Source organism: Bombyx mandarina, chromosome 26 (assembly GCF_030267445.1).
Source record: "Bombyx mandarina strain Sakado chromosome 26, ASM3026744v2".
Classification (NCBI taxonomy): Eukaryota; Metazoa; Arthropoda; class Insecta; order Lepidoptera; family Bombycidae; genus Bombyx; species Bombyx mandarina.
In genome coordinates, this window is record NC_143232.1 from 1,108,854 (window position 1) to 1,132,648 (window position 23,795).

Genomic DNA, 23,795 nt, shown 5'->3' on the forward strand with positions numbered 1-23,795 from the left:
AGCACGGCTTTCGCTAGGGTTCGTGTTAGCAACGTCGTCAGGTTTGAGCCCCGTGAGCTCACCTACTAGTTAAGGTCACGCTGAAATAGCCTCTCAAGGCTATCAGCTTAGGTAGGAAAAAAAATCGGTTGTCTGTAAAGTCGGTTTACTGACGATAGTTGAACGTGACAACGTCATAAGAAAATACTGATGGAATGGTTTAATTTTTCAATTATCGCAATTATCGTTGCTATAAACAATTGACACCACATTCACTTTTCACTGAACTTCATACTTGACGAAAACATGTAAATGTATTATTGTATAGCAGCTGCTGTCCACGCGGATGCATCGCTCACTCAAGTAGGAGAGAGACAGATGCCGAACGCTGCCGAACGCGGAGGCCGATTGTGCCTCTTTGTCGCTCGTTGCGCGCTCTCGCTTGCACTTCAAGCCTTAAATGGAACGCCTCAGAGCGAGGTAACGCCGCATGAGTCATGTTTTTTCGTGCGTGCCGGAGCCGGCTGGCTCCATCGAATTATAAGATATCGTCATGTCAAAAAAAAACTAAAATAAGAGCATTTTGAGAAGGCGGCACGAGACGAAAACTACTCTCATGATATTGTGTTTACATCGAGTGTGCAAATAATGATTTCCAGGTGGCGGGCTATTTGAATCTGATGGCGAACTCGATCGACAACTTCACCCACGGGCTCGCGGTCGGGGGCTCGTTCCTCGTCGGGTTCCGGGTCGGAGTTCTCACCACCTTTGCCATATTAGGTAAGTTTAAAAAAAAAACTAAAGTATTTTTTTTCTTTTTCTTTATGGCAACAGTTTTAGCTTTATGCCAGTTTCAAGTGAAAAAAGTAAAGTTTTAACGTAAAAAAATAATAATAAATAACAGTTTAAAAAAACTAACAAAATACGATTTTATAGAAAATCCAACTAAAAAATAGAAAATTCAACAATGATTAGGGATACCATATACTTAGATAGGCATAATAGGATGGAGATGCGCCCACTTTAAAGTGAAGTGGGGGGGGCAGGTGTCCCCACCCCTGTCCCCCCGTCTCCAACACTAGTGCTGTATGTTCCAGTGCACGAGATCCCGCACGAGGTGGGAGACTTCGCCATACTGCTGAAGAGCGGGTTCTCCAGGTGGGAGGCCGCCAAAGCACAACTGGTACGCGCAATGAACATATCATAATAATTTGTCTGAACAACGAAAGCATGACGTCGTAGCACTGTTTCTTTTAAAAACCACCCCCAGAGGCGGATTACCCGTAAGGCAAACTAGGTACGTGCCTAGGGGCGCGTAGGGGCGCGTTACAGGGGGCGCGCGAGCTCAGAATTTTTAATTAAATAAAGAAAGTAACAAACCCGACGATCAAGAACTAAATGCTGATCTATAATCTAAATGTATAACAGATTATTCTTATTTGGTCTATTTCTCAGAGCAGAGAGGAATCATGAATTCCGATGTTCGTTCTGTCGTCCCTTTTGATGTCTTGCACAGTTACAACGTCTCATATTTCATTCACGCATTAGCGTAAGCACAAGGGTCCTGGTCTACTAAAGTCTGGGGTCTGATGATACAACGTCATCGTAATTGTAAAAACAACTAGTTAAAATTTATAGTATTATGATGGTCGGTCCAGGGGCGCCGATAAAGTGATTGCCTAGGGCGCTCTGGACCTTTAATCCTTAGAACCTTTTAACCTTAGAACACATATCTCAAGGTGGGTGGCGCATTTAACATTATCCATTTAACATTAGATGGGCCGTGAGCTCGTTCACCCATCAAAGCAATAAATAAATAAAATGGTAACATTTAATTTTAATTCGAACATCAGTTTAGTGGGTTCGCTTGTATGACCGTGGTGTTGTCCGCAGGCCACGGCGACGGCCGGGCTGGTGGGCGCCATGACGGCCGTCGTGTTCAGCGGCGCCAGCAACTCGCTCGGTACGTCCTGCTGCTGTCCGCGGGCACCACCACCACCACTCATATACACACTTATATACTCTTCGAATATACACATCGTCGTTGTCAAACCAAAAAATCTGCAATGTGCACTTTTTGAGATTTTCGTATAGTTCACAGCCCTGTCTACCGTATAATGCGCTATGACATGTCCTTCTTCAAACGAGCCTTGCGGAGAGTACTTTATGGTAGGCAGCGGCTTGGCTCTGCCCCTGGCATTGCTGAAGTCCATGGGCGACGGTGACCAATTACCATCAGGTGGGCAGTATGCTCGTCTGCCTACAAAGGCAATTAAAAAAACTGTTATGTGTCTGTAGCTTTAATATTTACCTATTGCTTTCATTTGATATAGTTCTTAAAAATTCACCTTCATATAAAAATTCATACGAAAATATTTTTAATCGTTAATTCAAAATAGAGTTTTTGCACATAGCATTACATTTTGGTTTGACGGCGACGACATGTAGACATATAGACGCTCGAAGATACAACTAATGAACCAGTTCATCACACAGATGTTTGCTAGGGAATCGAATGCACGTCCCTCGGTTCAGTGATCGCGAGCATTGATTGTTGAACCGCTAAGCCATTGAGAGCGACGGAACTAAATACGCTTAACCCATACGATCCTTTTTCACCGGTGTCGAGCCCATAACGTTTTTGTTTTTAATTATTTGTTATGAGCATTGGTGAGCAGTGAGTAACCAAAAGCCACCTGCTGTATGAACCCGAATATTAACATGTTATTCATTAAGTTAATCATTTAAAAAAATCTGTAAATAATGTAATGACGGTTACAGAGGAAATCGTCGTCCTAAACACGCCCTAAACGGTGCTTTTAAGTACCTCAAGCACCGGTCATCGTTTTCAACGAAGGGCTCGACGAGTAAATTAACCCACAGACACAGCCCACTGAGTTTCTCGCCGAATCTTCTCAGTGGGTCGCGTTTCCGATCCGGTGGTAGATTCTGCGAAGCACGGCTCTTGCTAGGGTTCGTGTTAGCAACGTCGTCAGGTTTGAGTCCCGTGAGCTCACCTACTAATTAAGATTATGCTAACATAGCCTCTCAAGGTTATCAGATTAGTTAAGAAAAAAATGTGTGAAAAAGGAATTCAGACAATCTTCATCTTCGTGCTAACGACCTCACTTACTGATATTAAGAGGTCAGCGGAACCTATGGACATCGGTCTGCGTAGCGCCCACTTTCTTGAGACAAAAGTCCCAATCTCAGGTGCAATGTACAAGGCCTATCATCTTTGCATCGATAATCCTCAATGCTGAGGGTCGTCATATTCGACAACGCTGATATAGCCTCTCAAGGCTATCAAGTAAAGTAAGAAAGAGGAAATGTAGGGGAATCCCCTGACAAGATGACAATTATAGTATTGTTATTGTGTATTGTATCAATAACTAAAGATTGATTAGATTGTACTCTTCTACCCGCTTATGTAAAGCTCTCCCTCTTTAAGAACGATTAGCCGGTAGATAACTCAATTGTTGAGTTAACCTCACCATTTTATAACTTTTCGCAATTATTGTATTGTATTAACTGTGTGTACATTGCTATACATATAAATAAAATTAGAGTGTCTGTTTGTAATATTGAAATGACCGCTTTTTACTACATTTAAGTCGTCGTGGCCTAAAGGATAAGACGTTCGGTGCATTCGTATCGAGCGATGCACCGGTGTTCGAATCTCGCTGGCGGGTACCAATTTTTCTAATGAAATACGTACTCAACAAATGTTCACGATTGACTTCCACGGTGAAGGAATCGTGTAATAAAAATCAAACCCGCAAAATTATAATTTGCGTAATTACTGGTGGTAGGACCTCTTGTGAGTCCGCACGTGTAGGTACCACCGCCCTGCCTATTTCTGCCGTGAAGCAGTAATGCGTTTCGGTTTGAAGGGTGGGGCAGCCGTTGTGACTATACTGAGACCTTAGAACTATATCTCAAGGTGTGTGGCGCATTTACGTTATAGATGTCTATGGGCTCCAGTAACCACTTAACACCAAGTGGGCTGTGAGCTCGTCCACACATCTCAGCAATAAAAAAAAAAAAAAAGAACATACATATGAATATATATATATACGGTACATACACTGAAATAACATTTTTTACAATTTTTATCTGTCTGTCATTTTGTTTGTTCCGGCTAATCTCTGGAACGGCTGGACCGATTTTGATGAGACTTTCACTAAGCTTCAGGTAGCTGATAATATAAGGAGTAACTTAGAGAGAGAGAGCGAGTATTGTTTATTGTACACCAAAAAACAAATAAACTGTGCGATACATTAAATACAAAAAAGTACAATTGGCGGTCTTATCGCTAAGAGCTATCTCTTCCAGACAACCATCAGGTGGACAAGAATCATTTGGAAACGAATTACGCGCGGTGTACCAATCCAGTGAAATACATATACATACATACATACAATGAATACACAATTTATTATAATATAATACTACATACTTAGGCTACTTTTTTTAGACTAGCTTCGCCCCGCGGCGTCACCCGCAGTTATTGTCGTACCGCGCGCAACATGGCGGGATTCCCCCTATCAATAATAAACAAGGTGACGTTCTGGTTACAGAAGCGAAGACCTCGTGGATCGTGCCGTTCACGGCGGGCGGGTTCCTGCACATCGCGCTGGTGACGGTGCTGCCGGACCTGCTGCGGGAGCACTCCAAGCTGGAGTCCCTCAAGCACTTCGCGGCGCTCGCCCTCGGCATCCTGCTCATGCACACCCTCACCACGTACTTCGGGTAGACCACAAGCAGCGGCTCGGCTCTGCCCCTGGCATTGCTGAAATCCATGGGCGACGGTAACCACTCACCATCAGGTGGGCCGTATGCTCATCTGCCTACAAGGGCAATAAAAAAAAGTAGATGATAGGATCCTCCTAGCCGTCTACACCGGTGTCTACATACCACAAGTAGATAGGGTGTCATTTATGAGATTTTGTGATTGCGTTTGCAAGTAAAAATATAATATTTTAGTTCAAAATTATTGAAACAATGTATCGGATATAATGTTTTAAATATATTTTTTTAAACTTTCACCACGATTATACAATATATAAATTTAAAGAAAAACATATTTGCATGTAGAGTTCATAGAGAGATGTAATCAATAGATATATTTTTGTAAAAAAAGTTAACCATTTAAAAAGTATTATTATATATCGAATATTAGGATAGATTTAGCGTTTTAAACAATATTCAATGTTATTTTGTAATATGAAATTTTCTTCGTTTTGTACACAACTTTGTCTCATAATCTTTGGACGGTACGTATTTCCTTACTGTAAATATGCATATATACTCTGATACCCGACAGACGCTCTCCTGTCCTAAATTATCAAACCTTTTTGATGCAACAAAATAAATTATTAAGCATTTTTTTAGTAGGCCGAATTGTCTAATTTAAAACATTCTCGAATTTTCTAGACCAAATATAAAAAAATTCATCAAAATCCCTCAAGCCGCTTCGGAGGAGTTCGTAATATCCCAAACGATCCGTGAGAACGAATCCGAGACTATCGACAATCCGAATGTAATTGTAATCCCTCCCAAAGTAGATTTAGTTCAAATAATATAAATCATTCGTATACAACAATTTATTATTGTTTTAAATTTGTTAATTTTATTTCTATTATCATCATTTTTTGATCGGTTTGGTTAATTACGTCTAGTCACCACATAGACGTCACACCACACTAACACAATCGAAGTGTGAAAGCGTCAGTCACCAAGAAAAACTGATATCTAATATGTCCTCACATTACCAACCGCAGTCCGTACGCGGTGACTTGTCCAATATATCTTGGCAACACTGTCCGGGTACAGCATAACAAATATTCATTATTAACATGTAAGCAATAAATAGTATTTAGCCAGTGTGTACCAAAAACCAATTAGTATAGTGTAAAACATATTCTCATATCGCTCATTTGGAACGACTGTGACACAACTGTAAATTTGTAAATTTTACACTACGCCAGTTTTCGTAATACTAACGAAGATTCTAAATATTTCTGACAGGTAATGACTATCACTATTATTTTACTTTTGTAGTTTGAAGTCTAGGCTTAAAAGGAAACTAATTAAAAAAAAAAAAAAAAAAACATATCTAAGTGGAAAAAAAATCACTGTGGTATAATTAAATCAATTTCACATTTTTTAGCAATTATGTCACTATCGTTCCAAAAAAGCGATATATAAGTCGCATATATTTTTCTTTCACAAAATGTTTTGTTCACATATTGTACTTAACTATTGGAATTACATTTTATGATACAAAATATGGATAATCACAGTAGTGATAAGTTTATTAGCCTGGAGAGAAAGAAATCCTTATTTGATTTGAAAAATTATACAGTACTCGAATTACATGTTTTCACAAATATATTTTAAGTTAATTTAAGTTTATAGTTGTACAAAGTTTTAATAACATGTACATACAATTTCGATGTTAATTAGTTGTAAGTAAAAATACTTAGTTGATTAAGTAAGAGATGTCTATAACAGCCTTAAAGTTGCCTAGTGAATGTAACGGTAACTGTAAAATCAAATACAAACTATTACAGTTTAAACAGTAATGTGTTGTAAGAAACGCGTTGTCGGAGTCTTTTTGCATAACGCGCTTGTATGACCCCATATAACGCGTTATGTAGAAATATACAATATAATATAACTGTATACAATATAACATTAAAAAAATTAGAAACATAAATTTAATAAATTACTTCAATTTTGTTTTATAACAACATAATTGACAGTGTACAAAGTTAGACGCAATTATTTGTGAACTGTACAAATCATTATAGATTTTACAGTATGCACAGAAATATAACGCGTGAAATCGTCGCGTTATATGGGGAATACCCGTGTTATACGAGAGACTAATCGTGTAATATGAAATGCGTTATAAGAGTACCGTGTTATAGGGGGATTATTGTATAAATTATACATAGTTGTGTATAGTAGGGTGACCAACTATTTTTTGTTCCAAAAAGAGTAAGTACACTTTGTAAGTATTTGATAGGTGAAAAAACGATAAAAACCATTTTCATATTTAAACTTTTTTTTTTCAGAGTGGATTTTTTTTTGCTAAATGAAGATAGATGTTCATCTAATAATGTAGCTACATCCGAACAACTTTCATTTTGCATATTAAATTTGACTGTTAAGACGGCAGATAATGTTTTGTACAGAAACTGAACACTGCTCCAATAACAATCATTCTCTAATGAAAAAATCCTTTCAACAGCAGCATTAGTGCTTGGACAACATAAGGAAATTTCTATTAAAACTTTTAAATTTTCATGTGGGATATGTTGTACTCTAAAATGCCGAAAGATTTCGTTAAAAGAGATTATACGAATGAGTACTTTCAGAGTACATGATTTGAAAAGAGTACGGCTTGCAAAAAAATAATACAAAACTTAGTAAATGAGTATAGTTGGTCACCTTATATATATGTGATCAGTGTGTGCTTGTGTCAGCTGTGTACTGAACACGACTCACTCGAGGAGTCGTTGAGTGAACTCAAATGATGATAATCAGTCAATCATGTTAGATGCATTATTTAATACTTTTATAAAGTCACTTATAAATGCTCTTTTTTTTTCTTAACTATTCAGTGGTAATCTAAGAGGCTCAACTTGCAGAATCTACCACCGGATCAGAAACGCGACCCACTGAGAAGATCCGACGAGAAACTCCGTGGGAATATTCTTGTTTGTTTTTTAAATTTCAATAAAGATATTTTTACAGTTTATTTATTATAGTAATCGTTATATAGGTGTTTTTTTGGTTTTCACTAAACATCATTGTCTATTGCTGCAATAGAACTAATCGCTGAATTAGAGAATGAAAAAAAACTTTCTAGACTAATCATCTCATAGAAAAGTCAAATGGTTAATGGAAATTTTAACTGGAAATACGTAAAGTTAATAGTCGTGAAGTAATCGTCAAATCTATTTATTAAACATCAGTGTACAAATTGATCTCTCCTTTTCAAAGCAATGAACCGCATTTCTAATTTAGTTTTAAGTGTTAGGATGTAGTTCGCAATATACAGGGCACGTGTCTAACGAAGCAACACGAGTACGTGTGTGTAAAATATAACTCCACTTATATTGTGATAAATGTGTCATTTAGGTTTTTTTTTTAATATATAAATTGTACATTTCGTCAAAATACTAAATAAAGAAGTTCAATTATAATTATGATTTGAATACTATTTTTTCATAAAGCGATTATAGTTATTTTAAAGTTGATTAAATAATAGTTACTCAACGCAAATGACAACCCAACGTACAAACTTTACAATATGTAATAAAACTTGCAAAGGATGAAGGTAGATTTACGATCAGCAAAAATGCAGACTTAAATGAATCCTCAACCGACAACATGCGCATAGGAGACGTTTTTATCAATCAAATACTTGACACACGAATGAAAATCCAACTAATAAGCGGTCAGACTTAAGAGATTGAATTTATTAACAAATACATTAAATGGAAAAAGTTTGCTAAAGAAAGAGGTAATGTCGATAATTTCGCTCTGAAGATGATATTCTGTTATATTATAGAAATAGCGAATAGCTTTGTATCCACTAAACGAATAAATGTGATAAAAATGCCATTAAAAAGTATTATAATGTAAAAATGTTAATAAAAATAAATAAAATATGTGAAATACAGAATTTGTTTTTATTGTTATCAACGGTCCCTTGTCTAGTTGTGTTTGAATCTAGAAATAACCGAATTACTTCCGTCACATGCCCGCCCTTACCATAGACAATTGTTACAATTATTACATTTGTTTTTTTTTTATAACGCCCTATAGGCAGACAACAGATAATACACTTAAAATTTGAGCATACAGCCCATTTAATGGCAAGTGGTTAGCTCTGCTCCTGGACATCAGCAATGTAAAACTACCGGTTTTGAAACAGGCTACTACTTTTTACATAGTTTCATTATAGTCTGGTTCTGTACTGTTGCTATACAGCATCTAACATTATGTAAGGACGGTGCTTTTAGACTCTTCAAGCACCAGTCACCGTCCTCGTGGACTAACCCATAGACATAGCCCACTGAGTTTCTCGCCGGATCTTTTCAGTGGGTCGCAATTCCGATCCAGTGGTAGATTCAGCAAAGCACTGCTAGGACTAGTGTTAGCAAATTCTCTCAGGTTGAGTTTGTGAGCTCACCTACCCATCCAATCGTAGCTAGAATAGCCTCTTAGGCTGTCAGCGAATAGGTGGAGAAAAAAAAGTAAAAACAACTAAGTGAAATAGGTCCTTTGAATTCATTGATGTTTTGAGATGTTCTTATTAATATGTAGGTACGTATGTACTTCAATTGCATTCACAACACGCGGTCAGCGGCTTGGGAGAACAGTATAATATTACTGAGGTCGTCGCGTATTATCTTATTATTACTCAGAAAGTAGATTTTTTTTCATTTTTGTAATATCAATGGACTTTTTGGCGGGTACACGAGGAAGGAAGTTGTGTGATTTGTTTTATTTTGTCTACTTAGTGTTTTTTCAGGTATTAATGTGTAATAACGGTGGTTTATTAACTGTTTCATATCTGTGAAAGTGCACAAATGTGGTAAAATGTCTCACATTCATCACCTTCATTTCATTTCACTCATCATTTTTCATAACAATAAGAATATAAACTAAAATAAGACATGACCTAAAGGTCTTAGTTACCAGATCATAAAATCCCTTATAAAAAAAATGTAATATCAATGAAGAATACGTTTTAGTTTTTTGTAATTGCTTTAATTTCCACAATTTCTCAGAGCACAGGTATATTGTTTAAACAAATAACAATTACAGATCATTAAACTAAATACACAATAAGAAAAACATTCGCTATTAAAGAAAGAAAAAAAAAACATTACACTACTGACCAAATTATGGCATTTCGGAAAGGGAAAATACTAAAATAAAAAAAACGATTTACAAAACTTCGAATGAAATGAAGACTTCTTCAAAACGGTAACACCGACATGGCTATATAAAAATTAACATAGTTTTATTTTGTCTATTATTGTTACATACAATTTATATTTAAAGGAACCAAAAAAACTTGAGTATCAATTCTGTTTGTAAGATTTTCTTTATCTTTTTTAAGGTTCAAGAATTTTAAGAATTCCCAGATGTATTATTTTTAAAAACAATTTCAATTTTCAAAAAGTCAAAAAGAAAAGAGAAAACCTATCATAAATTTAAGTCTTGAAGCATTGGTGATTAAGGTCGGATTTCGATCGTCAAGTGGCCATTAGTTTACGTTATTTAAGAGTCATCTTAAAGTGATTGAAACATGTTTTCTATTATATATATTTTTTAAATCTAAATAAACAAAGGATATAAAAGGGATATAAAAACAATTCTTTCCTTAATGATTTTTTTCTATTCACAAACATTTTACTTTTTAAAACCGAGAATAGAATCCGTGAGTAAATTTATTATACGTTAACCTTATTAATACATATATTTAATATTAAAAATTCAGATTCTTTAAAAGACCCTTCGCTGTTCTGAAATTCAATAAATCTAAACGATGACGCGTTTTAGAAATTCAATTCATTGATGTTTGAAATCGAATATAAAAACTACTTTGATCTTCAAACAAAATGTATTTTTATTCACATTCTCTTCGGCGCTTAATCCACTGAGTTTCTCGTCGGATCTTCTCAGTGGGTTGCGTTTCCGATCCGGTGGTAGATTCTGCGAAGCACTGCTCTTGCTAGAGCTAGTTTTTCGCTCGTCTCTACATTCGGTGAAACTAGTATAACCCTCCAAACTTACCAGCAAGGGTGGGCAAAAAAAAGCAAATACAAAAACTTCGCAGTTTATTAGGGTTCCGTATATGTAATAAAAACTAAACAAGAACCAAATTTATTTTTTACATACAAGTTCATAACATTTTTGTTTTGAGAACATTAATCGCCACAGAGCACACCACTGTTTACTGTCTTATGACGTCACGAAACAGTTGAACTATCGAGTTCTGGTTACGTTATAAATTAGTTTCAATATATATATATTATTATTACTGGCGGACCCGGACAGACGTCGTCCTGTCCTAAGTCCGAAAATTTCAAACTTTACGAAAAATAATAATAAAAAAATAAAAAAAATTATTGGACTGAATTGTGAATCTAAATCATTCGTAAAATTTACTGAAAACATTCAGAAAAATAAAAAATAAAAATCTGTCTATCCGTTTAGGAGTTCAGTGACATACACACATACAGTAGAATTATTTTTATATATAAAGATCTGGAAACACATTCAGCGTTACTATTACCATATATTGACTTGAATTTGTTACATTATTAAAGTGGATACTATACTAATATATAAATCTAGAGTGGTTTTTACGGATGTTCCGTTATAACTACTGAACCATGCATTCGATTGACTTGAAACTTGGTATCCATATAGAAAATACATGTACTTAACGGATAGGCTAATATTTGTATGAGTGTTGGCCTCCCTACACCAGTTATTGTGGGGGCGTTAATGATGGGAATCTTTTGGGGGTGAGAAATAATGTTAATTTTAAATGCCCAGCAAAGCGGACGGGTACAGCGAGTGGATCAATAAAGTGATAAATTAGTTCTTTTAGGGTTTTTAGCAGAGTACAGTAGGGAGGGGGGCGATTAAGTCGGATGCACGTTGCGAAGGGTCGCGGGGGTGCTCACGGGGGGTCGCGAGGCTCACATGACGTACACCTTCTCGACGCGCTTCATGCAAAACACTTCTTTCGTCTTCGGGCAGATGATCGAGCCGTGCTCCTTCATCATTTGCTTCAGAGCCTGGAAAGGTCGCGTACAATTAACACTAAATTTGCGATTGCACTGACAATATTAATACACGCAACCAAACTGTGTATATGTAGGTCTGATACGACGCGTTCACCTAGATCTTTAAAAAATTAACCATTTTCTTGTCAAAATAAGCAGTTGTCAAATATGATTCTGTGTAAAGCTAGTATCGTCAAGAGGGAGCGGTGGTAGTAGTAATGCTAGATGTGGTGGCGGTAGTGATACTAATAATAGTAGTAGTGGTACTAGTAGTGGTACTAGTAGTAGTAGTAGCGGTAGCTGTAGTAGTAGCGGCAGTATTAGTAGTAATAGTAGTAGAAATAGTGGTGGTGGTGGCGGTACTAGTCGTAATGGTAGTAGTAGTAGTAGTGCTGGGCGCACCTTCTCCCCGTAGACCTGTCCGTTGGGCAGCACCATGGGCTGGTTGTGCTCGTTGAGCGGCAGGCGCGAGATGCGGCACACGAGGCGCGAGTGCGAGCAGTGCGCGTGCGGCAGCTGCCGCGCCAGCCCCGACAGCGGCGCCTGGCACGCCGGGCAGTCCGCCGCCTGGCTGCTCTCCTTGTAGCACTGAGTGCGCCAGAGTTACGGACTCTATCGACCTTTTGGCTTTGGTACAAGATCTAAAACCGGTTTGAACTAGTGTTCAAATGACTAGACTCAGTGAGTCGCGATTACGATCCGGTGGTAGTATCTGCGAAGCACTGCTCTTGTTAGGGCCAGTGTTGACATCACTCCGGTTTGAACCCCGTGAGCTCACCTACTAATTGAAGTTACGCTGAAATAGCCTCTCAAGACTCTCAGCTTAGATAGGAAAAAAAATATGACTAGACCTTCGACCTTTATTTTTTATTGCCGTATAGGCAGACGAGCATACGGCCCATCTGATGGTGAGTCGCCCATGGATTTCAGCAATGCCAGGGGCAAAGCCACGCCGCTGCTTACCGAACAGTCAAGACCTCATGTCCCAAGGTGTCTGCGACGGTCTCTATCGAGCTACGAGATAGTATTGTAAAGGATATGGCGTGTTGAGCGCGGCCAGGCCCAGCTGCAGCGCGGCGGGCAGCAGCGGCAGCGGCGCGGGGTGCAGCAGGCGCGCGTGCTCGGCGCGGAACTGCCGCACCAGCCGCGCCCAGCGCCCGCGCGCCAGCAGCGACCGGTACGGCTCCACCTCTGCGCGCGACCAGCCAAACCAAATCAAATCATTTATTTTATTGCTTAGGTGGGTGAACGAGCTCATAGCCCATCTGGCGTTAAGTGGTCACTGGAGCCCATGGACATCTACGACGTAAATGCGCCACCCTTGAAATATCAGTTCTAATGTCTCAGTATAGTTACAACGGCTGCCCCACTCTTCAAACCGAAACGCATTACTGCTTCACGGCAGAAATAGGCAGGGCGGTGGTACCTACCCGCGCGGACTCACAAAAAAGTATTTCTATCGTAATTAAGAAATATTTTCTACTAGCTGGCCCGGTAGACTTCGTAGTGCCTCAATCGATAAATAAAAGACCTAAACTTTTGTATAAAATAAACTTGAAACAAACAAGAGGAATCCGTCCGACAGGGGACACAACAAAGATAAAACAAAAAACTGTTATTTTCATTTAATTCCGAACATTTTCATATTTGTCTACCTTTGAAACCTTCTCTGGACTTCCACGAATAATTCAAGACCAAAATTAGCCAAATCGGTCCAGCCGTTCTCGTATTTTAGTGAGACTAACGAACAGCATTTCATTTATATATATATATATGTCGCATCCGGGTCAATAGTTCGGAATATCAACGATGTCAAAGTGACAGAATGGCCGTGTCGTGGTTGACGACTTTTAGTAATATTAAGACGGTGGTTTTGATTATTATTTTAAATGATGAAATGTTGTTTTGATAAATATCACAAAATGAAGGGTAGACTCCGTAACGCCACAGTTATAAAATGGCGGTACGTGGACAGAGTCGTGGCATTCGTGTCAGACAGTGATTCCGTCCGTCTCAGCAGTGAGTCTCTGACGGTCAGTCAGTCAGTCAGTCGGTCTGTCGGTATGTGCAACGAAACTGTCGGTTTATCCTGTCATTGTGAAAGTTGTGTGTGTTGAGTTTCACTAACTATTATTGAAAAGTTTTATTGACTAAACTGAGTTCAATCGAATACGAGTGATGACGAAACTACCGCTTAGCCATCCCTGACGTGTGCCGACATATATATATAGATAGTTGAGTCCCGCGATGTTACCCGCGGTTATTGACGTACCGCGGGTGACGCCGCGGGGCGAAGCTAATCTAAAAAAAGTAGCCTAAGTTACTCCTTATATCATCAGCTACCTATTAGTGAAAGTCTCATCAAAATCGGTCCAGCCGTTCCAGAGATTAGCCGGGACAAACAGACAGACAGACAAAAATTTTATAAAATGTTATTTTGGTGTATGTACCGTATATATATATTCATATGCATGTAGCAAAAAATGGTTATTTCAATATTACAATCAGACACTCCAATTTTATTTATATGTATAGATGTATAACTGTGCAGCGCATGGCGAGCTCACCGGTGTCCTTGGGGAAGGCCAGCATGCCCATGCAGTGCTGGATGTCGACCAGCTGCCCCTCCTCGTGGTTGGAGAAGTGCTTCCTGGCGTGACGCACGGCCTCCAGGCGCCGGTCCTCGCGCACCAGCTCTATGAACTCCTGCAGGGGTGGACAGAATCCATTACGCCAAGCTCAAAATCCAGCGATGATACATAATAAGACGTCCGGTGCATTCGTATCTAGCGATGCACTTGTGTTCGGATCCCGCAGGCGGGTACCAATTTTTGTAATGAAATACGTACTCTGCAAATGTTCACACGATTGATTTCCTCGGTGTAGGAATAACATCGTGTAATAAAAATGAAAGCCGCAAAAGTATAATTGGCGTAATTGCTGGTGGTAGGACCTCTTGTGAGTCCGCGCGAATAGGCTCTCCCGATCCACTAACAGTGCTTTTAGGTACCCCAAGCACCGGAGTGCGACGACGGGCTCGACGAGTAAATTAACCCACTGACACAGCCCACTGAGTTTCTCGCCGAATCTTCTCAGTGGGTCGCGTTTCCGATCCGGTGGTAGATTCTGCGAAGCACTGCTCTTGCTAGAGCCAGTGTTAGCAACGTCGTCAGGTTTGAGCCCCGTGAGCTCACCTACTAGTTAAGGTTACGCTGAAATAGCCTCTGAAGACTATCAGCTTAAGCAGGAAAAAAAACATACACAGATAATGAACCGAATGGATGCGTTAAGACGTGATCAAGAAACCAGTTAACACAGATACCTGTATCCTGATGTTAAACTCCATCGTGGAGTTCAGCTTCCTCAGCTTGGACTTGTTGTCGGAGCACCACTGCAGACAGCGCGCCGTCCTCTGGCTCTTCAGCTCGGCCTCCACCGCGGCGGCCGCGCTGTATATGTCTGTCGGTATATACGACACATATACTTGGTGGTCCGTGATCAATAGACACTAGATTCAAACCAGCCAGTGAGGGGAGATCGAGACACACTTTCATTTATTGAATCAAGTTTTCATTGTAAATCTATACTAATATATAAATCTAGAGTGGTTTTTACGGATGTTCCGTTATAACTACTGAACCATGCATCCGATTGACTTGAAACTTGGTATCCATGTAGAAAATACATATACTTAATGGATAGGCTAATATTTATGTGAGTGTTGGACTCCCTACACCAGTTGCGGAGGCGTTAATGATGAGAATCTTTGTGGGGGTGAGAAATAATAATGTTAGTTTTAAATGCCCAGCGAAGCGGACGGATACAGTTAGTCATTTCTAAAAACGCGTCCCACAAAACCGCATTTCAATTTATTTGCGGCATCAAACTCCACTTGGCCATAAGGACCGGCGCATTTGCCAAGCCCGGGAAGGTACCGCGAGCTGCGCCGCCACGTACCGACATTGGTGAGCTCCCTGAGGCCGGCGGACTCCGCCAGCTTCCAAGCGGACTCGTAGTAACCGTTCCTCAGGAAGTAGTCAATCAGCATCCGATCGAGACGCACTTTACGCCATTGGTTCAGCGTCGTCTGTGAACGATCGAGTGCCGTTCGTTTATCCGATTTCAAATCTTACATTTAATATCTTTATATAAATAGGTAAGGATAAAATACAAAATTTTAACAAGACCGATTTAACACTAATCATACCAACACTTACTGATACCTATTTTTACTATAGCTGGTAGATAACGGTATACGACAAGTATTATTAAAAAAAAAAAAAAGTATAATAACTATAGATTAATTGTTAAGAAAAAGTCATGAAGTCAAATGTGCAAAAGCTATAAGATGATACGTGCATTTTCAATGCAAAGGTTCAAAATGGGTCATTTGGCCAGTTTTGGTAAGTTTGGTGTTAAACCTAAGATAGTATGCAATAAGTACATCATATACTAATGAGTTCAACGAAAAGCATTCGAATAAAGAAGAATTATAGAAATCTATTCACCTTGAAAAACAAAATCTAAAGTAACACAGAAAGAAAAGTACAATCATTGAAGTCTGGTTTAGGGGATGGCGCAATTAGCTTTAATCTATACTTAATATTATAAAGAGGAAAGATTTGTTTGTTTGTATTGAATAGGCTCCGAAACTACTGAACCGATTTGAAAAATTCTTTCACTATTTAGTAGCTACACTAATCCCGAGTGACATAGGCTATAATGTTTTTTTTTTTTATCAAATTAGGGATCCTTACTAATACTCCAATAATGTAACCCAAAGTGTAAAAAAAATAGCTAAATTATTCTTTACATCGCGTGTCCTGCAAAAACTATTGATAATAGAATAAAATAATATACTACGACTTTGTAGAACACATTATTCTTTACAAAAAGTGTCGCGACAGCATATGTCTATTATAGTTATGCCGCAATAAGTGTTCTTTTATTTAAAAAAATAAAACAACGTCAAATATCGTTGAAATTTTTGTTAAGTGCCCTAGCGGAGCCGGAGCGGGCCGCTAGTATAAAATAAATAGAATCAATGTTAGAATTCATCAAGAAATCGTTTATACGGATATAGTGACAGCACCTTCACCTGCGTGGAGGACGGCTCGGCGAGGGCGCTGGCCTGCTCCTTCAGGTGTTCCAGACGCTTCTTGCAGACGTAAGCGACCTGGAGCTCCTCGTTAATAGCCTCGCTCGCTTTTCGCTTCATCGTCGTCAACTTCTCGACCTGCAAACGCTGGATCTTTAGGAGGTTTGAGGATTACGTTGAAATGCCGACCAGATTGAAGATCGGTCCGACCCTATGTGTTTGGTGTGTGAGATGCCTTCTACTTTTGTGAATCATAATCTCTTTATCAAGATAAGCTTGCATATATACAAGTTCCAAACAAAAATATGCAGGCAGTAGCTCTACTAACAACTTACTTGCGCGATGGAGGACCTTTGCTTTTGCCTATAAACTGAGCGATATTATTCTAAAATAATTCCAGCAGGGCTAGTGCAATACCAGAACATAGTGTGGTTTGTGAGATGAGCCTTACTTACCTCAGTACCCTTTTTTTGGGAGCTACATGTTGATGTACATGAAAATTGATGCATTGTTTACGCTTGTATCTAGCAGTTGTTGTGGCCTAAAGGATAAGACGTCCGGTGCATTCGTATGAAGCGATGCACCCGTGTTCGAATCCGGCAGGTGGGTACCAATGTTTTCTAATGAAATACGTACTCAACAAATGTTCACGATTGACTTCCACGGTGCAGGAATAACCTCGTATAATAAAAATGAAACCCGCAAAATTATAATTTGCGTAATTACTGGTAGTAGGACCTCTTGTAAGTCCGCACGGGTAGGTACCACCTGCTTATTTCAGCTGTGAAGCAGTAATGCGTTTCGGTTTGAAGGGTGGGGCAGCCGTTGTAACTGTACTAAGACCTTAGAACTTATATCTCAAGGTGCGTGGCGCATTTACGTTGTAGATGTCTATGGACTCCAGTATCCATTTAACACCAGGTGGGCTGTGAGCTCGTCCACCCATCTAAGCAATAAAAAAAAAGAAAATACAGACTTACCTACTTCTCTAGGAATATGATAACAATATTTTATTTTATTTTAAATACCAAAAGTCTAACTTCAAACTTTAATGTTGTGTACTGTTAAACTGACGTAAAAAAAAAAACAAAAAAACTTCAGACACAAGTTTCTAGACCCAAATTCACAGCCAGACTGAACGTTTGCCTAAATGTTAAATAAACATTAGCTGACACAGTTTTCTATTTTATATTTTTCCGAGAAAAGAACTTTTAATACGACGCTGGCCACCGGAGAATGAACGAGAAAATAATGTAACGATACAATTAAAACTACTTTAACGATTTTATATCGCATTTTTTTTTACGGTTTATTACTTTTTTTTCCTCTACCTATTCGCTGGTAGTCAAAGGAGCTATTAGAGTTACGCCCGGAAACTTTTTGGCGGGAACGCGAGGTGTGAAGTTGTGTGATTTGTTTTATTTAGTCTATTTAGTGTTTCTTCAGGTTTAAATGTGTAATAACGGTGGTTTATTAACTGTTTAATATCTGTGAGAGTGCACAAATGTGGGAAATTTCTCACATTTGTGCACTCTCCATTTTTCCAATTTTTTCCAATTTTCATTTGAAACAAAGCCGCTGGACGCAACTTCTCGGGATCCTCCAAAAAGTCCACTGAAAAAATCTTAGTAAATGACCACCATTTTACTAAGATTATATTTCATCCCATATCATCTCATTTCATTTAATTTCATCCCAGTTGATTAATGTCTCAAATTAATCATTTTCATTTCATTTCACTCCATATTATCATTTTTCATAAAAATAAGAATATAAATTAAAATAAGACATGACTTAAAGGTCTTAGTTACCAGGTCATAAAATCACTTAAAAAAAGTTACGCCCGGACGAGTAGGTGAGCTCACGTATTCAACCTGAAAGAATTTGCTAACACTGGCTAGCAAGAGCAGTGCTTCGCTGAATCTACCACCGGATCGGAATCGCGACCCGCTGAGAAGATCCGGCGAGAATCTCAAGATCTCAGCGGGGTGTGTCTATGGGTTAGGGAACTAATTATTACATTATTTCGTCCGCGACCACGAAAACCGTAAAGTATTCATAGCTTCCAGAATATAATACAATAACAATAAAACACTCCGAGATTAAACCGTCAAATAGTTTTAACTATGTCCACGACTCTGGAAAACCGTAAAAAAATAAACAAATCGATAAATAAACAATAAAACAATAAACAAATAAGGTCATAAACAAATCATGTTTATTTTTTAGCTAATTTTTTTTTTATGCGAAGGCAGGTGAACCGTGCTCAAGGCGCATCTCATGTTCATAGAAAAATAAAATATAGGATAGTTAATATGTTACGGCCATCTAAAGTAGCAATGAGAAACTAATCGAAGCGAAGCCATCTAGTGGCCGACGCCCGTAAATATTTTTTTTGAGTGCTCGAGTTGATTATCTTTAACTCTGGACACTTTATTACTCAGCAGTATTGAATATTTAAATAAAATTACATTCCCAAACTAAAATCAGTGGATATTCCATTCGAAGTTCCACTAAAATATGTTTCATCTTCAAATAATTAACTAATTTATGTATATTATCTATGGAGCAATTTTTTTTCAATTTATAGTAGCCTTGTATTTAAAAAGTAATATTCCGTGCCTGGACTGAATATTACGCGCAAGTGCAGAGCCAAAGAGCCACGGGTTGCCGACCACTGTCTTAGACAAAAATTTGGTGTTTGTAAAGCCTGCGACAAATTCAAAAGGGGCTTGTAACACATCCATATGCCGCGACGCTAAGATTGGCAGCCGCTGATACAGTAATTACATAAAACTCTCGGGGTACATTTTATTATAATAATTTCAGTGTACATACCATGCCACCCAATAGACTATCGATCTCTGTATTGGTGATGGGTTGGTTCTTGACCGTTTCCATTTCTGTGGCGGCACTGCTGACCTGACGCGCCTCAACATCGAAGACGCGTTGAGCACTGCGGTACTTCTTGTTAAACACTTCATACGGCACCTGTGCATGATCGTAAGCTTAAATGGGGCCTTATAACGAGTCCATCACTACATAGTATAAAACAAAGTCGCTTTCTCTATCCCTGTATCCTTATGTATGCTTAAATCTTTAAAAATACGCAACGGATTTTGATCCGTTTTTTTTTAATAGAGAGTGATTGAAGAGGAAGATTTATATGTATAATAACATCCATTAAATAGTTGAGAAATCAATAATAAATTACAGTTTCCGAAGTGAAGCGAGGGCGGGTCGCTAGTTCACAATATTTAACAGCCGTAGTAATGCTGTATAACATACCGCACAAAAATAAAATAAATATTATTATTTGCACTCATGTGAAAATCCTATTTCAATAAAATTAAAGAGTAGGTAAGCAACGCAGAATGTACCTACATTTCTACCTAATTCGCGGAACAACAAAAGTTTTGACAAGGACGACAAGTACCTACTTGACTATAATGACATCCTTGTATTGAAGTAGCAAACATTTATTGAATGAAAAATAGAAAAACTATCAAAGTAGACAATTATTAGGTAAAATAGGTACGTAGGCCTTTTTGTTAAATTACTGCTTACTAGGGTTGACAAAATTTTTGGCTTTGATAATTAATTATATTTTTTACGGGGTATTTTGTAACACGTTATATATTATGTTTGTAATGAAGCAGCGTACCGAAAGTGAAAACTTATCTTCAATTGAAAAGTCTTCATTTATTTATTTATTTAATTAGCTATAACAACATAGTGAGCACTAATTCAGAATATAGGTGAATAGAAAAGAAGGTTCATATTAAGATCCCCTCAATTGTACAAATGACATTGCAATAGTTGACAGCATTATTAATAATTTTATTTATTTTATACATTGCAAAACTATCAATACCAAAATTTTACAATTCCATTCGAGTAACAAATTTCAGAAAATCTATACTAAATTTAAAAAAAAAAATCTATTAATCATAACTTTATCGAGTCTTTAAAGATCTATTAGAACAAAAACTTAAGTAACTAAAAAATCATCAAGTATAACTGAACAGTGATTTAATTGTGTTCTATATATCTGAGAACATAATATATGTTAGTTTAGTTTGTTATTTTTTGTTCATTATTACATTACCACATACTATATTATGCATACATTTACTAACATGGCATACATTATAGCAATAATATTATAGAATTTACTGGTGGTAAGATGTCTGCCCGCATGAGTAGGGACCACATAACTATTTCCTATTTAAGAGCTTATACTCTTCACTTGAATTCTCGTCCATCCCAAAGAATAAAAACGAAAAAATCTGTAAAGCAATGTGAAATTTAGGGCTACCTAGGCAATGTTGTTAGATAAACACGTTGCTTATAAAACTTTCCTTCAAATTCAGTGAAAAGATGATGATAGAGCCTCATTTATTATATAACATGCCTATGAGCTCATAAACATGACAATACCAGGAATTACTCTACATTTAAGAACAGTTGAACTGTGGCAGAAATATGTATGACAGTGCAGATCCATGCACACAAGCTTCTGGAATGCCCATAGAAACTTTTCTTTTCAAAATGTTATAACAAAATGTAAATAGGCAGTACATTCAATAATGGCTTTGCACTTTGATAACATCTATAAAATAACTTGCAATCATCTTCTGGTCAATCAAATTGTTGAGTAGAAATTTGAAATATAAATATTTGTGAGTTATTGATAAGATTGCTGTACATAAGTATTATTATCAGGCCTCACTAAGCAGTCAAATGGTTGACTTCATCTGAGTTGCTTATGTCATTGTTACAACATTTGTTCACAATATTAATTTTCTACATCATGTTCTCGATCATTTTATATCATCTAAATTATTCTGAATATATGCTATACTCATTTCCTTATTTGCTTATGCTTCCTATATGCCATAAATAAATTAATAGCGTTTTAAACTGTGCAGTTGGTTTAGTTTTACAGTTAGTTTTAATTAGTTTTTAGCTTTTAGTTGGTTTAGTTTTTAGTTTTTATGGTTTAATTTTTTTAGAAATTATATGTGCTACCTATACTTGCGAGCTTACAATATGACCTACCATCAATACAATGCTTAATTATGCTTAATATTGCAATGTCAAGTCCTTTATGTGATAAACTTAATTTGTAATATATAAAAAAATATTGGAGTTTCGTAATATAAAAATAGTTTTTTGCCATATGTTTTATACTCGAATATTCGAGGCTTTTAAATCGATCTGTTTCGATCCATCACGTAGAAAAAGGGCTGATGTCATTTTTAGAAACAATTTTAAACTTACCTTCAATGTCGCATGCTCCATAGATTTGATCTCATTCATTTTGAAAACGATATTCGTCTGAGCGGGCTGATGATTGCAAAAATTATGACCTATATAATTAAAAACAAAACTCAGCTGACTTAATATTTGTAAATGGACGCAAAACCACGACGCAATGAATACTTGCAATATAATTAATTCCGCAATGTAATGGAAACTTTTCAAAAACAAATAATTTCACTTGAAATCTGATTTCATGATAGTTCATTAAGCGTAAAATCCCAATAAATAATACTAACTCTAATTCATTGAATTCGAGCCTTTAATCAACTCCTTGCGTTGTGGGTATCTTTTTCTTTTGACAAACAAATGTTCCTGTGGTTCATCAGCCAGCGAGTTGAGCAAGCTAAATTTGTATTTTGTCTCTGTCATTTGCAAGCGATTTCACAGAGATGAAGGCTTGATTTTCAAGTTCAAAAATAGTTGACTGCCGAGTTCAACAGTTGTTTTCTTTCCTCTAAAACTTTTCCATTTAAAGATTAAAACAACTGTTTTAGCAATCTCCTCCAGTATCTCTTTATCTTAATATATATATAATTTGCCCAATGATTGTAATTTCTTCCCCAGAAACAGCTTTTAATGAAGAAAATTTCTCAAGTCTTCTATATTTCAGAACGCAAACCAAAGACAAATACATTCTTCTTTTTTTCAGTATGGCAGTTGGTTTTTTACGATGTCATTACTGCCAGTATCGAGTTTAGTTCTTCAATTTTTATGATTCAAAAATTGTACAAAAAAAAAAATATTTTTATGATTCACATACCTACATTTTTAATTCGAAAAATGAAAAGGAGCGGAATGAAAAAGTTGAACTATCGGCAATACCAAAAGGTAATTGAATGAAATCAAATAAAATGTAATGACATGAGATGAAATAAAATAATATGCCGGATTTCAGTACTCTGACTTTTAGGAAGGACCCGAGTATATCCCATCATCTATGATATGTACATGCTTGTCACACATATTTTAATAATATGGAACAAGAACCAGAAATTAACATACTAATGCTGAAAAAAACTATTTGTATAAGGTAACGTCATAATATATTCCGTCCGTGTTAATTATTCTTCTATTTTAACGTTAAGATAATAACAAAATGTTGGATTGTTTACCCAATATGTTAATATTACTATTTGTTACTACGTGTTATTACTACTTACAATTATTTGAAATAAAACTAGTCCGATGTTTATCCACTCTTTCACCATAGACATATTGCAGCGTGGTATAAAGTAACCCATCAGAAACTATTCCACAAAAGTCATGACTCTCAGCGGTGAGGATACAAGAAGTAAGAAGGAAGATAGAAGCCGGAAGGCTAGGTCCACCAGATTCCAACGCACAGCTAAAGGTATTTGACTTGTACATTTTGAACTTCACCCGCAGGTTAGTGGAAACTTAATGAATCATTCGTCCAATCTTAACTTTTTTAATTTTTTTTGTTGCCGTTGTAGGTAGACGAGCATATGGACCACCTGATGGTGAGTGGTTACCGTTTAAGCCAAGCGACGAATTCAAGCGACGTTGTTTGTGTCCAAAATTGAATTGATTGATTGTTACAAATATCAAAT

General features: G+C 37.3%; 2 protein-coding genes across 4 annotated transcripts in view; one reads left to right on the forward strand and one right to left on the reverse strand.

The window, feature by feature from the left end:
- Positions 1–8,677, forward strand: part of Zip99C (Zinc transporter Zip99C) — a 32,162-nt gene extending 23,485 nt beyond the window's left edge. The window contains exons 5-8 of the mRNA XM_028187797.2: positions 639–759; positions 1,077–1,162; positions 1,873–1,942; positions 4,560–8,677. Of these exons, the coding sequence (XP_028043598.2) occupies positions 639–759; positions 1,077–1,162; positions 1,873–1,942; positions 4,560–4,735 (453 nt within the window). The 3' untranslated portion in view covers positions 4,736–8,677. The remainder of the gene's footprint in view (positions 1–638; positions 760–1,076; positions 1,163–1,872; positions 1,943–4,559) is intronic.
- Positions 8,678–9,746: 1,069 nt separating this feature from the next.
- Kaz (E3 ubiquitin-protein transferase Katazuke) lies at positions 9,747–23,006 on the reverse strand. Of its 3 annotated transcripts, none has more exons than XM_028187884.2 (10): positions 22,461–23,006; positions 22,183–22,271; positions 19,738–19,890; positions 16,894–17,037; positions 15,759–15,888; positions 15,124–15,260; positions 14,369–14,507; positions 12,842–12,992; positions 12,204–12,393; positions 9,747–11,813 (listed from the first exon to the last, which is right to left on the reverse strand). In XM_028187884.2, the coding sequence occupies exons 2-10, from the start codon at positions 22,219–22,221 to the stop codon at positions 11,715–11,717; spliced, it is 1,182 nt and encodes a 393-aa protein (XP_028043685.2). In that variant the 5' UTR covers positions 22,222–22,271; positions 22,461–23,006; the 3' UTR covers positions 9,747–11,714. The 3 variants fall into 3 exon arrangements, with proteins under 3 accessions (XP_028043685.2, XP_028043686.2, XP_089594997.1); XM_028187885.2 differs by having other exon boundaries at positions 16,900–17,037; positions 22,461–23,005; XM_089738871.1 differs by having other exon boundaries at positions 22,183–22,808.
- Between the last annotated feature and the right edge of the window lie 789 nt (positions 23,007–23,795).